The sequence below is a fragment of the Mauremys mutica genome, chromosome 13 (assembly GCF_020497125.1).
Source record: "Mauremys mutica isolate MM-2020 ecotype Southern chromosome 13, ASM2049712v1, whole genome shotgun sequence".
NCBI classification, from domain to species: Eukaryota; Metazoa; Chordata; order Testudines; family Geoemydidae; genus Mauremys; species Mauremys mutica.
Genome location: NC_059084.1, coordinates 6,778,533 through 6,792,777, shown reverse-complemented (window position 1 = coordinate 6,792,777; position 14,245 = coordinate 6,778,533). Strand labels below are relative to the sequence as shown.

General features: G+C 46.6%; 1 protein-coding gene across 1 annotated transcript in view; it reads left to right on the top strand.

Annotated features, from left to right (window-relative positions):
* The window catches only part of SLC17A9 (solute carrier family 17 member 9), a 34,690-nt gene extending 21,087 nt beyond the window's left edge, over positions 1 to 13,603 (top strand). The window contains exons 7-13 of the mRNA XM_044986663.1: positions 169 to 265; positions 3,074 to 3,161; positions 3,655 to 3,689; positions 5,475 to 5,590; positions 7,527 to 7,582; positions 9,130 to 9,159; positions 9,281 to 13,603. Coding sequence (XP_044842598.1) covers positions 169 to 265; positions 3,074 to 3,161; positions 3,655 to 3,689; positions 5,475 to 5,590; positions 7,527 to 7,582; positions 9,130 to 9,159; positions 9,281 to 9,444 — 586 coding nt within the window. The 3' untranslated portion in view covers positions 9,445 to 13,603. The remainder of the gene's footprint in view (positions 1 to 168; positions 266 to 3,073; positions 3,162 to 3,654; positions 3,690 to 5,474; positions 5,591 to 7,526; positions 7,583 to 9,129; positions 9,160 to 9,280) is intronic.
* The last annotated feature ends 642 nt before the right edge of the window (positions 13,604 to 14,245 follow it).

Here is a 14,245-nt window from a genome sequence, read left to right as displayed (position 1 = left end):
TCTGGCAGTCAGGTGGGGTTAGGTATCTCCAATAAATCACGGGAAGCGACTTCAGTGCTATATGCCTGACACCACTGCCTTGAAGTAGTGGGTAGCTAGAATCCCCCTTTTTTAATCCAGTGTGATCTGTCATCTTGATTGATTCTTTTTCCCATTGTATATTTACAGGGCTGTCATAGTAGCTCAGCTTTCCACGGGCAGCACATTTTTCACCCTCCTCTCCTGGTTGCCAACTTTCTTTAAGGACACCTTTCCCGAGTCTAAGGTAGGCTGACACCACAGCAAAGTGGAGACTCTGAAAGCTCAGTACAAGCAAACAGATGGAGTATTCTCCATGTGTTTACATAGCTCCCGTTAACATTGGGAAGCTTTGCATTGACTTCAGCAGGCTCTGGATCAGAACGGCCCTTTCGGTATCTGGGCCAATAACACTAGGAGGTTGATTTTAGTCCCCTTCGCCCCTGCATTTGATTTTGATTGGTCTACTCCATCCGCATTGTTCTGACAGGTTCACTCACATTTTGTCGCTTGCCCTGTCTTGCCGCAGGGTCCCCTCTGAGAATATGTCAAGGAGCAACAATCTCGGTCGCTCCATAATGTCAAGCTCTCAAGAAGAAGCTGCTCCTGCACTGTCCAAGGCTTCCTTTGTAGCCCATGAGATCTAATGCAACTCCCCCAAAACACACAGCTGGTAACTGGACCGTGGGTTTTGGATGAGACAGGAAGACGGTGTCAGTACAGGAGAAAAGCTTTTGCTTGGGATCAAGCATTGCTGAGAGGGAGAGAAGGGGGAAGAAGGAGGAATGATTTCTTCCCCATATGGATGTGCTGTAACCTTAGATCCATGGTGGTGGCCTGTTGCCTTTACCCCTGATTCTTACGTGAAGGTGTTGGCAATCAGGGAGTATATGCTTGATATATGCAGGAGTCCAGCTATTTAATAATAGGGGAATAGAAACTTATACCTCCCACACGTCCCTTCTAAAACAAAGCTTCAAATACAGGCCCTGATCCATGCCATCAAATCCCCCCCTTGCACCTGCACATTGATATCACAGGATCTGATTGCAGGATGTGGCCATATTGTTTAACTATCCAAATGCACCAGCAGTGCCAAGAGATAGCATTGCCTGCTCTGATCCTTTCCAGCAGTGTCAACATACTGCACTCCCGCCCCCATCAGCAGCTCCCCGTCATGAATCCCTTTCTCACAGAGTTCTCTGTGGTCTCTAGGCTGCCCTGTTGTGTGGGTGAGGATGGCACAGAGCTCATAGCTGCAAGCAATTTCAGACAACCACCATGGGCCTTTGTTACTGTACTGGCATAGCTGAGCTTAGAGGCGTGATATTGTTAGTTGTTACAATGATAAACATTTTCATTACTAATTAATACACATTTTTTATTTGCAAAGCTCTGAAGAAAGGCCCCTCTCCACTCTGCACAAATAAATCACCCGTTTTTCTGAAACTTGGTTAAAATTCTTCCAGGCTGAGATCTTGTATTTTTGCAATTCATTCTGCCCACAGAAACCCCGAGATTGTCTTTTCTATGGTGGCTCTGTTGTGTGTTTCTGGAATTTCCCAGGGCCCCTTACATTTATTACATTAACGAGGGGCTTTATGACATACTTGATATTTATATTAAAATCATGTATTAAACCAGCAAACATATTGTTATAACAAGATTTGTAGCACCTCTTGTAATACGCTTGGGTAGCAGTGATTTGGTAATTTAGCCATCTGTTACATATTTAATTCCTGTGCCCTTATGTAAGATGCTCTATATAATATTCCTGCATCTGGCCATTGCTTCATAAATGTTAATAAAACGTGGATTCATTCGATGGAAATTGAAAGGGTTAACAATAATCCTTAATGTGGTAAAACTATGTCACCTACTGGCCAAACATACATGCTGCAGGTGAGTTGTTTTTCTCCCTCTGCTAATGTCCAATTCAATGAAGAGAATCCTGCACCTTTGGCCCATGCCGTGAAGTGTGCTATGATTTGAAAATGGACCCTATAAAAGAACTACGTGACATTGTTCCATGTCCTTATGTTCTTCTTGTATATTTTGGCCACAAGCTTAGAGGTGCTGAGTGAGAACAGCTCCAGCTGGCATCATTGGGAGCTGCAAGTGTTCTGCGCTTCTGAAAATCAGGCTCTTGTTTTGCAAACTGCCAATGCAATTTAGGAGCCTAAGTTCCTTTTTCAAACGCGATGAAGGGCTAGATTTTCAAAGGTATTTACATTCCTAACAATGCAGATATGTGCCTAGTGAGGTTGACAAAAGCATCTGAACAGGTTAGGTTCCTAACACCCACTGAAGTCAGTTAGGGGCTTAACCTCTTTTAGTGCTTTTGAAAATCCCACTGGACACCCTAATACCTCTGCAAATCTCACTGAAAGCCAGTGGGATATAGACTCCTACATTACTTAGGTGCTTTTGAAAATGTTTCCATTAGTCGTCTTCAGTTACATCCATAATACATTTTCTCAGTTGAAAAGACAAAGCAAGATTTTCCTCTTTACCAGTCTTGAAAGCTCAACCCTGGCATCAGAAAACCCAGCTGTGTTCCCTCAGCTGCATAGAAATGCTAGCTAATAACATAGCGGCTGAAGTCTGAATTTAGTCTGCAGTTTTGCTGGTGACCCATGAGACTGGATAAGAATACACAGTTTGCATATTGGCTCTGTGCTGCAGAATCTTGTTTGCCAGTAAACTCTGCCACTTTTAATCCTTCCTTACTACTGCAGAGAGAAATTTCTGCCTCTCTGTCATGGGTGTAAATCCAGTCAGACTTTATGGTCTTTAACAATTCTCTTATTACAGACCTGAGGCCCCATGCTGGAATGCACAGAACTCTGTCGAGCATTGGGCAGAGTGTTGTGAGAAAGTAGCTTAAAGCTCCTATGTTAGGTGAGCAAAAGCACCAGGAAAGGGTAAACCCTAATGTCCCATGGGACGCCCCTGCAGTATAAAATCCATTAGCTGCAAACAAACCCTGCTCCATTGGCAGGATGTGAATGTTGGTTCTCTTCACTTTTCCTGTGAGGATTTTTCTCCCTTTCAGGGCTGGGTGTTTAACGTAGTGCCATGGCTGGTTGCAATCCCAACAAGTTTGTTTAGCGGATTCCTGTCTGATCACCTGATCAATCAGGGTAAGAGATCCTTGGGTTGTTCATCAGCTCTGTCTTTTCATAATGCAAAGAAAAGTCTGGATGGGAGGAGACGGGTTTGATGGGAGAAAGGGGAAGCCGAGCTTCTGGCCTGGAACTTGGATAAATACTGTCCTCTACACGGCCTCTACATATTTGTAACGCCCTTTGGGGTTGTCTACACTGGCACTTCAGCAGCAAAACGTTTGTCATTTTGTTAACAAAAGTTTTACCGACAAAAAGCACCGGTGTGAACAGTGCTTTGTCGGCAGGAGTGCTCTCATGGTGTAGCCATACCCTTTGTCTTGTATGGGAGTTGTAAGCACCTGTCTGAGAACAGAATCTGACCCTGTGTGTTAAGTTTACCTTATACTCACTCTCCTGACATAAGCCCAAACTATGGGTGTTGAACTCTTCTAGACTGAAACATTAGTCCCAGCTTCATTGAGAGGGGTCTAGTTTAAATGCCTCCAATCGTCTTCCTTTTCCCTTTCAGGCTATAAAACGATCACCGTTCGTAAGTTCATGCAGGTAAGAAGACGAAAGCCTGCGAGTGAAACATCAGTTATCTGTTTGCGCCGATTTTGCATGTTAGTCTAACAGTGGAAATCAGATTTGAGTTCTTGGGAAGCTTCGCTCATGAGCTTGGTTGCAAAAAAAGAGCTTTTATAGCTAGGCAGATAGCTGGTAACCAGCATCTGTGGGAAGGATACAGAGAAAGGCCCTGACCTGCTCATGGGGCTTTGACAAACCCGGATATTTTAACAGTTTGCCTGGGAGTGGCGATTTTGTGAGCGATATGGAGGGTTTTTGTCAGCCCCGCAGAGCAAGCGTGTTCTTTTACACCAAATGACTCCTCAGATTTTAGATGAAGGGAAACAGCAAAAGAATGAACAAGAATAAAATCCCCATGCGAGAGCAGCGCGTTCCTTCTGTAGAACAGCGGCTCCCAAACATTTTACTAAGGTGGCCCCCCAACTGTGTTTGGTCTCTTATGAGGAGCCCCCGTTATATAGAGATGTACAGGAATGACTATTGCTAAAATCCTGTGAGTGTACAACAGCCATTCTGAGTTTGTTCTCAGCCTTCTGCTCCCCATTCCCCTTCTCAGCCCCTGCCCTCCCCTCACTAGCCTTGCTAACACCCCGGCTCAGCTCCCCCCGGCCCCTTGCCCTCACGCTCCCAGCTCTGCCCCCTGCTGCATCCAGTCAGCCCTTCTCGCCCTACGACCAGGCCGCAGTCGCTATCAGCCAGCTCGCTGGCTCCGGCTGCTCCCTCCGCACTGCTGCTGCCTGGATCCCGCTCCCCGTGCTGCTGCCTGCTTCCCCGGCCGGGCAGAAAAGAGCATGGGGGGAGGGGGAGAGTGGCATGGGGGGGCAGTGACTGGCAACCCACTTAGACCCTTCCCACGACCCACTAGTGCATGGGTAGTCAATAGTCTGGACCGCTTTTGAACAGACCCCGATATCTTTTCATTTACTTATTATCATTATTGTTGGCGGGGGTTATTATTATTATTTTCTCTGGAGGCTGGATCGTGACTATACCATTGACCAAGAAATTTGGACCGTGACAAAAAGTAATTGACTACCCCTGCACTAGTGGGTCAGGACCTACGTTCCCTCCAAGCTGCGCGGCTGCCTATTAAGCCCCACACAGGGGCTCAGGGCTGCGGTGGGGAGAGGCAGCCCTCCCTGCAGGACCCAGCACGGACCTGCTCCAGAGCTGCCGTGACCGGGGAGAGGCGCCTCTTCCCCGGCCCTGAGCTCCTGCGGGGAGAGAGGGCTGGGAAAGCCTGCGGCCCAAACCCCTAATCCCTGGCCTCACCCCAGAGCCCACACCCACCCTGCACTCCAACCCTCTGCTGCAGCCCTGAGCCCCGCTCCCACACTCTGAACCCATCGGCCCCACCCCCACCACATTCATTTTGTTATTTACACCAATATGAAGGTGATGTATCACACACCACCTCCAGCTTGGTGCACATAACAAAATTCATTCCGCACGTGGATGTAAGAAATTAGAGGGAACACTGGTCAGGACCCATCATTTGGGAAACGCTGCTCTATAACATGCGCCATTGCCTCTGCCTCACAAAAGGGCACTTGTATGTGCCCATAGGCTGTTGCCTTAGGAACGTGAAGGTGCCATACAGAGGAAAGCAAGTCGTAAGAACCACCCAGCTCTGTGTACAGAACCATAATGAGCCCTTCATATTTCAAAAAGGGACAGCCCATCTGCAATAGGAGCTACTTTTGTTCCCTGCAACTCGCTGTGAATCTGTTGCAGATGTCTTTAATTTTCTTTTTCCTTCAGGTCATCGGATCAGGCGTATCAAGCATTTTTGCCTTGTGCATGGGTCAGACATCCAGTTTTTGCAAAGCTATAGTATTTGCATCTGTCTCAATTGGACTTCAGACCTTTAACCACAGGTAATAATAATCATAGGAGTAACGCATAGCTCTGACAGAGTACTTTTCAGGAGGCAGATGTCATTATCCCCACTGGGAAACTGAGGCACAAAGAGATTAAGTGACTTGCCCAACGTCACCCACCTGGCCAATGGGAGAGCCAAGAATAGAACCCAGGTCTTATCCTAGTGCCCCGTTCAATAAGCCATGCTGCCTTTATAGAGGCAGTTTATGTCAAACACCTAGCAGACAAATTGAACCAATGTTTTATTTGTTACACGTTGTTGCCTGGTCTCGAACCCCAACAACGTGAAGAGTTCTAATCTAAGATCGAAGGCTTGAGGATTTATCCTGCCTTTATTGAGCAATGACTGTACATAAAGATGAAGTGTCCAGAACATGAGCCCTGTAAGTGTCAGTAACTCAAGACAGCCAGCTCAATCCTTGTAAATACCCACGGTTGGGAAATATTAAATATATGACACGATTCAAATTCAAGGATTTCTCTCACCACCTTCCCATTACCTCAGCTTAGTCTTGAAACAGCCCAGCACAGGGCCAGACTGGGGGTAATGGATGAATACGCTGCTTAGCAGATGGGGCAGCCAGGTTGCTGCAGATCAGGTCTGAGATGCATTATGAGGTTTTCACGACAGGAGTTTCCACAGCACCTGCCTACATATGCCAGCCTCTAGCGAAGTCATTGGCAAATTCACCCCATCCTTTTTAAACTGTTATTTACTTCGGTCTTATTGTCCACTTAGAACTGGGGATTTCTTCCCAATTTTAGCACAACTGTTAGTTTGGTTTTCTTTCTGCCTCTAAATTTGAGTTTTCATAGAAGCAAAGAAAGGCAGAAGAAGAACCTATGGCTAGAAGTTAAAGCCAGACAAATTCAAATGGGAAATAAGGCATTTTTTTTCAACAGTGAGGGCTGTTAACCATTGGAACTAACTACCAAGGGGAGTGGTAGATTCCCCATCTCTTGATGGCTTCAGTTCAAGATGGGAAGCCTTTCTGGAAGGCATGCTTTAGTCAAACACAAGTTACTGGACTCCATACAGGAGTAACTGGGTGATATTCTACGGCCTGTGACATGCAGGAGGATGATGTAATGCAGGGGTTCTTTACATTTTTATTTCTGATTCTCCCCCCCCCAACAAGATATAAAAACTCCAGGGCCCAGCAGCAGGGGAAGGGAAGGGAAGGCGACGCTCTGGACTTCAACCACTGGGCTGGGGTTGGGGGAGGAGCTTGGGGCTTCTGCCCTGCGGAGTGGCAGAGCTCCTGGCTTAAGCTATGGGGAGAGGAGTCATGGGGCTTGAGCCTCATGGGAAGGGGGGACACCAGGGGTCAGGGCTTCAGCCCCATGGGGGTCCGGTGGAGATGCTGGGGCTCAGGGCTTCAGCCCAGAAGGAGGATAGACTAGTTGATCTAATGGTTCCTTCTTGCCTTAAAAGCTATTAATCGAAGCATCAGATTTTGGTCCCTGCAGGAAGTTGGGCTTCATAGACCAGTGGGTCTGAACTGGTACAGCAACACCTAGTCCTAGTCTAGCAGGGAAAAGTGTCTGAGACTTGCCACAGTGAAGCTGGCACGTTCTAGCAGGTTAATGATGGACACACCCAAGAGAATTCAAATTTCATTCTGGCCCCACCTAACACTTTATAAATGTAACTGCAGCCGTCTAACCACCACTGTATCTATTGTACTTTCCTGCTAATACTGAAGCTCTTTGCTTCTTATTTTGAAGTCTTTCCATTCAGTTATTTTCCCATCTTGGTTCAATTTCAACCATATTTTGGTTCTCAGTTCCCTCCTTCTTCTCCCCACGGGGCTGGTTCAGATTGGTTCCCTTCACTGAGCAACAGCCTGCTTATCTTGTGTAAATTCTGAAAAACAATCAAAGCCTGTTTAAAAATAAAAAGCCTTTAATTTCTCTTCTCTTTGTGAACAGTGGCATTTCAGTCAACGTTCAGGATCTGGCTCCATCGTGTGCTGGCTTGTTGTTTGGTAAGGGGGCATTTTTAACAATTTTTATTTGCACAGAAAATATACCCATGTATGGGGGATAGTTCCCAGGGAACTACATGTAAACACAAGTAACTGAGGGTGGAACGTGGCTCAATCCAGGCAGCCTTTTGACTTGATTAGGGTTGCAGAGATGTAGCAGAAGGTAGAGATTGCTAACATCCATGACCCAGCTCTGCATGTCGGAACAAATGCGCTGTGGGTGCTTATGAAAATAGGGCCCTACCAAATTCACGGTCCAGTTTGGTCAATTTCATGGTCATAGGATTTTAAAAATTGTAAATTTCATGATTTCAGCTATTTAAAGCTGAAATTTCACGGTGGTGTAACTGTAGGGGTCCTGATCCAAGAAGGAGTTGTGTGTGGCGGGTCACAGTGTTATTGTAGGGGGGATTGTGGTACAGCTTCTCCTATTTCTGCGCTGCCCCTGGGTGGTGCTGCCTTCAGAGCTGGGCAACCGAAGAGCGGCGGCTGCAGGCCGGGAGCCCAGCTCTGAAGACAGAGCCGCTGCCAGCAGCAGCGCAGAAGTAAGGATGGCATGGCGTGGTATTTCCACCCCTTCTTCTGCGCTGCTGCTGGCAGGGCACTGCCTGCAGAGCTGGGCTCGCGGCCAGCAGCCGCCACTCTCCGGCTGCCCAGCTCTGAAGGCAGCACCACCGCCAGCAGCAGCGCAGAAATAAGAGTAGCACTACCACAACCTCCCCTACAATAACATTGTGACCCCCCCCCTGCAACTGCCCCTTTTGAGTCAGGACCCCCAATTTGAGAAACGCTGGTCTCCCCCATGGAATCTGTATAGCATAGGGTACAAGCGCACAAAAGACCAATTTTCTTGGTCTGTGATGCATTTTTCATGGCTGTGAATTTGGTAGGGCCCCACTTATGAAACTGAGTGGCCTTATGGGTGCATAGGGAGTGTGCTAGGAGTCCTCTCTCCTACACAGCAGCCAGACTCGCAGGCAGTCTCTGCATCCCCCTGGGAGAGCAAGACACCCTGAAGGGGGATGGGGAGGAGGTGGACCCTGCCCTGCACACTCCGGGCAGCTGAGCGACTTAGGTGCACCTTAGGGAAAGTATATGCTGCACTGCCTGAAAGGGGTAGCAGGGGATAAGCTCTTTCTGGGAGCTCTGGGAGGAAGTCTATTTCCCAGAGCTCTCCCCCATTCTACCCCATGGGGAGCTGCAGCTCTACCCTGACACCCACACAGTGGGGCTGTGCCTCACCAGCGCGAGCGAACCCAAAGCGAGTGAAAAGTCTTGGGAGTAGCACTGTGCACATTCAGAGCTAGATTGTCAACGCTCAGCCTCTCCCTGTGCTTATTCATGTGCTTTCCCCTGCCCTCGGCAGGTGCAAATAACTGCACGTGCATCCCCTTTAACGAGCCTAAGGCTCGTGCCCACACAGGAGTCAGGCTATCGAAAGGGCGCATGCCAGTGTTGAAATTTCCAGATTCCTAGTAAGTATCTTATGGTTAGAAGCTTCATGTGCAAATTGATGTGATGCAGTGGTTTCCTTCTTCTCTTTACAGGCGTTGGAAATACAGGTGGAGCCCTATTAGGTAAGGGATTTTCCTGGAATTGTCCCTCATTTGGGGGATCCTCCGGCTGAGCTGACATTACAGGGCGAGGACCTGGCCAAGTTCCATTTGATTCATTTCTGCTCTCTCTCTCTATACACAGGTGTCGTTTGTGTGTATCTAGCCGGGCATCTGATTGAAACCACTGGTTCTTGGGTTTCTGTTTTCAACCTTGTGGCTACAGTTAATGCCCTGGGGCTCTGTACATTCCTGATCTTTGGAGAGGCCCAAAGGATGGACACAGACTCTGCATATGTAGATCTATAGTCGCTGTAAAGATTAGTTCAGCAAATGAAATCTGTTGAAGGGTTTAGGACTGTAACTTCTATTGATAGCGGTTGTGCAAATGGTTGTTTGCAGAAGAGAATATTATTATTTTGTAGAATTTAAATAGAAAAAAATCTATTGCAAGACTATTACGGGCCTGAACTAAACCCAGAGGAGGGAGGAAATCCAGAGTTAAAACTTTGCTCAGGGGATGGCTGATGGGTTATAGAGCCTTTCAGCTCTAGGTCACCAGTTTGAATTTGAATTGACTAGTGCCTGAACGAAGCAGCTCATGGCCTATGTGAAATCAGTTGGTACCTGCAGTCAAGTTCCTAGTGCAGGAAATGCCATCCCAGCTGACACTAAATGGTACCTTAGCTGAGAGTCTCAGCAGAGATGCCAAGGACTGAACGGCTCATTGAGAGTGAATGCCTCTTTCATCCTAAGAGATGCTCCCTCCGGGACAGAGATGAGACATCTGAGCAGTGCGGGAATCATGCATTGCAGGTGTCCATGTTCTACCTGTTCTATGGCTGAGAAGATTACTCCCCTCTCCAGGGCTGTCAATCAGTTCCTTTCATCAACACTAAATGAACTTAATAATACCAAGGACTGTCCTTAATTTGCCCTTGTGTGCCTCAGTATTGCCATATATATAACAGGTACAATCAGGGTGTACAAAGGAATGGGTTCAGAGTTGTTTTGCCATATGCTGTGAATGTATATGAAGGATGGCTCACATACTGGACTATGGATCCATAATACCAAGTGTTTTCTGCTTCACTAGGTCTGTTTCCAGTATGCATTGAAAGGAATGCAGGACTACAGGAGACATTCAAAAGAGCCTAAAAAGTGCGTGTTATGTATTTACATTAATTGTAGGGCTTGTTTCTGTGTTATGGATCCATACTGCTGAATGCTCACCAAAGGAGTTACCATGCCGCTGCAACACATGCTTTGGCGCCTGATTGTGTTAAGTTATTTATAATTTTTTACTTTAAATACCAAAAAGGCTTAGTCCACTTTATGCTCTAAAGAGGTGATTCTGCAAGCTGTCTCATGTGGACCTCTCGCTGCAATCAATGAGCGTTCCGTGAAAGGAAGGATTTAACAGCCTGCAATTTTATTTTGTTAGGGCTATTTTAATTATGGAGGTTCATGTAAAATCATAAAACTTCTTCTCCCTACACCCATTCTAATAGCTTATGCAAAATCTGTTTGGTTCTGTTCAGCATTTGTGTTTTAAAAAATTGTACTTGTGGAGCGAATGAGCAGGGGACACATTTTCAAAGGGGCCTCAACCTGGCATCTTGGTTTTAAGCTTCAGTTCTGTGCTCCAGTCCGTGGCAAGGACTGTCACTCGAGAATTGGCCTTTTTACCCACTCGCGATGCTGCCTCATGACACCTAGCAACTGATCTGCTTTGGCACTTACACTGTCATCTGTTGAGGCAGATGGTTGCCAGGACATATGAATCAGTTTGGAGCATGGCTTAGGGCATTTCAGGGCCAGGCCCTAAACTGATATAAATTATTGTTGGTGCATAGTGGAGACATTTACAATTTACACCTGCTGCCAAACCCACACTCACCAAAAAGTTGTGGGTGTGAAATTTGCAGGCTCAGATTTAATGCCCAGATTCTTTGAAAATGTGTGTCCCCCCCCCTTTTTTTTTGGTGCCAAATTTCAGCTCAGAACATATTTACAACCAAGTCATAAACTTCTGAGTGCACAGGTTCATAATGAAAATATTGACGGACCTTTTAACTGCAGAGGTGCTAATGAGCTCTACTAATATGCGTTGAACTTTAATGCATACTGAGATATTAATAGGTCATGGTGATCCTGTCCAATGGCTTGACAAGAGTTTACAGCATGTGTGTGGCCTGGGACCAGAGAGAGGAGCCGAACTCTCCTTCTTGTGTGCTTTTTCTCTGTTAGTAGCTGGCAGCGGACTTGCGGTTACAGGTCACTGCCCCACATCCTGAACGTGACCAGATGACACTGCTGGGAAGTGTTTTAAAACTCAGGAAAATGAAGGTGTAGATGCTATAAACAGGACTTGCAGAAGAGAACACAAGGCTATGTCTTTGGGTTCACGTTTCCCTCCATCAGCCACACTCCATATTGGTGAAAATGATGCAGGAAACCACAGAGCGTAACGATTGTTGGACCCTCCGTGATGACAGATCTGGTCACCCTGAGTCCTGCAGCATTCAAGAGGAATCCAGACGATGGTGCTGTTCAGAGTTTTAACAAGGAGAACTTCACATTTTTTGTTTTATTTGAAGTCAATCAGGAATTCCACTGGCCAGAATCCAGAGCTGAAACTGGCCCTTGGTGGACCGTGAGTCTATATTTAAGTAAAAAGTGGTGTCAGGGATTATCTACTTAGAGCAGTGGTTCTCAACCTGCGGCCCGTGGGCCACTTGAGGCCCAATCAGCACACAGCTGTGCCATGTGACATCCTCAGGGCCATACAGGTAGTATTGGATGTGGCTCACAATGGTAAATAGATTGAGACCACTGCCTTAGAGAGAGGGAGTGGTGGAACTGGGAAGATGTGAGAGGGTTTATAAGACAATTGGGGGTGCCCGCATACAAATTTGCACACTAATTAGTTAAACTGGTGCAAACTCCTGTGTTTTCTACACTCATTTCAGTGTAAGAGTGGCTTATTTCAGTTTAGGTTAAACCTGTTCCCAAGCTATTTAAATTAATTGAAACAAGCCTGGTTTAAAAATGAAACACACAGTCTTTGGCACTGGTTTAACTAAATCAGTTTAAAATCACATATTCATACCAGTGCAAACCTGCATGTCGGTAAACCCTTCCTAGCTGCAGGAGATTCTTAAGCCGAGACCTTAAAAAAAAACAAACACGAAGGGCTTGTCTTCACTGCTGTTAGCAGGGTGACCAGATAGCAAGTGTGAAAAATTGGGATGGGTTGGAGGGTAACAGGTGCCTATATAAGAAAAATCTCTGACTAGTGGGACTGTTCCTATAAAATCGGGACATCTGGTCACCCTAGCCGTTAACTCAAGGTGTAACTTGAGTTGTGTGTCTAATCGAACTCCTGTCCACACACAAAAATCTCTAGCTCAAATTCAGCAGTGCTTTTAAGATTGAGCTAGCTGGTGCATCAAGAGTAGTGGCTTGAAGTTTGAGTGCTGCTGATGCTTGAGCTGTTTAATGCAGGGGAAGGCAGCAACCCAACCAAAGGGGAAAATAGCCGATCCGGTACGGTGTACTGGTAAGAAAGCCGGTACACAGTCAATCGTACTGGCAGGGCCGCTGATGGCGGGAGGCCGGCAAAAGGGGCAGCTGCCCCAGGCCCAGCGATTTAAAAGGGCCCAGGGCTCCCAGCAGCGGCCGGAGCCCCTGGCCCTTTAAATCGCCGGTGGCGGCACGGGCTGGGCAACGCTGAAGGGCTGGCTGGGAGAGTCTGGCCACAGCCCTGCCCCTTCCACCTGAGGTCCCGCCCCTTCCGGGGGCCCACAGCTGCCCCCCCACCTTGCCCAGGATCCTGGCCACCCAGCGTACCGGTTAGTCTGTTAAATTACCCCTGAATCCAACTCACAACAACTCAGCTGCTAACCCACCTGCTCTATGGAGCTCGAGTGTGGTTTTGCAGTGTAGTTGCTCTCACTGGGGGTATATCTGCATTGCAATTGGAGGTGTGATTGCAGCACATGTAGACATACCTGAGCTTGCTTTGATCGAGCTAAATCAAAGTTAGCTCAAGTCACAATAGCAACGAAGCTAGCTGAGGTGTGTCTACAGTCACTCAGTCCGATTGCAGTGTGGACGTACTGTAGGCTAGCTCTACTGGAATAACTCAATCCGACTGTTCAAGTGAAGTCAAGCCCAGAAAAACCAAAGCAGCACTGCTGGTTGCGCCTACTTTTGTAATCCCATTGGCAGCTAACATTTTGGTACATGGTCTTGGTTATCTGTCTCTGTCAATCTAGCACGGGCTGGTATCTTATATATGTGATGCGTGTTTGATGCTTTTTTCCATGTGTTTTATGCATTTTGATAAGGTATTGAGACCATTGTACATGGCTGTATTTTTTTTAAGAGCAAATCTTGCCTAACCTTGCTTGTGTGACGATGGTTGTTGCAGTCAGAAAGACGTGCCAAAAATAAAGGAAACCAATCAGATGAACAAAGCCTTGTTTTCATTTAAATACATAGGTGCAACGTGATAAGGCTAATAAGGGAGAGCCAGATCCAAATTATACTTAGTGTGATTAAGTATTAAAGTAGCAATTTATTCAGCTGACTCATCCGCTTTAATTTACATTCTCAGGACCAGATTTTCAAAGGTAAAGAGGTAGATAGATGCTTTGAAAATTCCACTAGATGCCTAACTCCTGCTCTACCAGTATAAGGACAGTTTTACCAATATAACTGTGTCTGCAACCAGGGCTTTTACCATCATAGCTCTATCGGTAAAAACCACACCTCTAACTGACACAGCTATGGTAGTAAAACTCTTAAGAGTAGAGCCAGAATTTAAAGTGGACTTGGGCAAGGACTTCTCACTGAAGGCACTCCACCCTCCCCACTCCAAAGCAAAATGTTAATTAAGGAGATTAAGATTGGACACAAAACAAAAAGCCTATCACCTGCTATCATCTAGGGTGAATACTGGGGTTTTTACCATGCTAACCAGAGTGCTAAAGTGTGGAGGTGGGATCAGTCAATTTAAGAAATTGAAACAGTCACTAGACCAGAGGTAGGCAACCTATGGCACGCGTGCCAAAGGCGGCACGCAAGCTGATTTTCAGTGGCACTC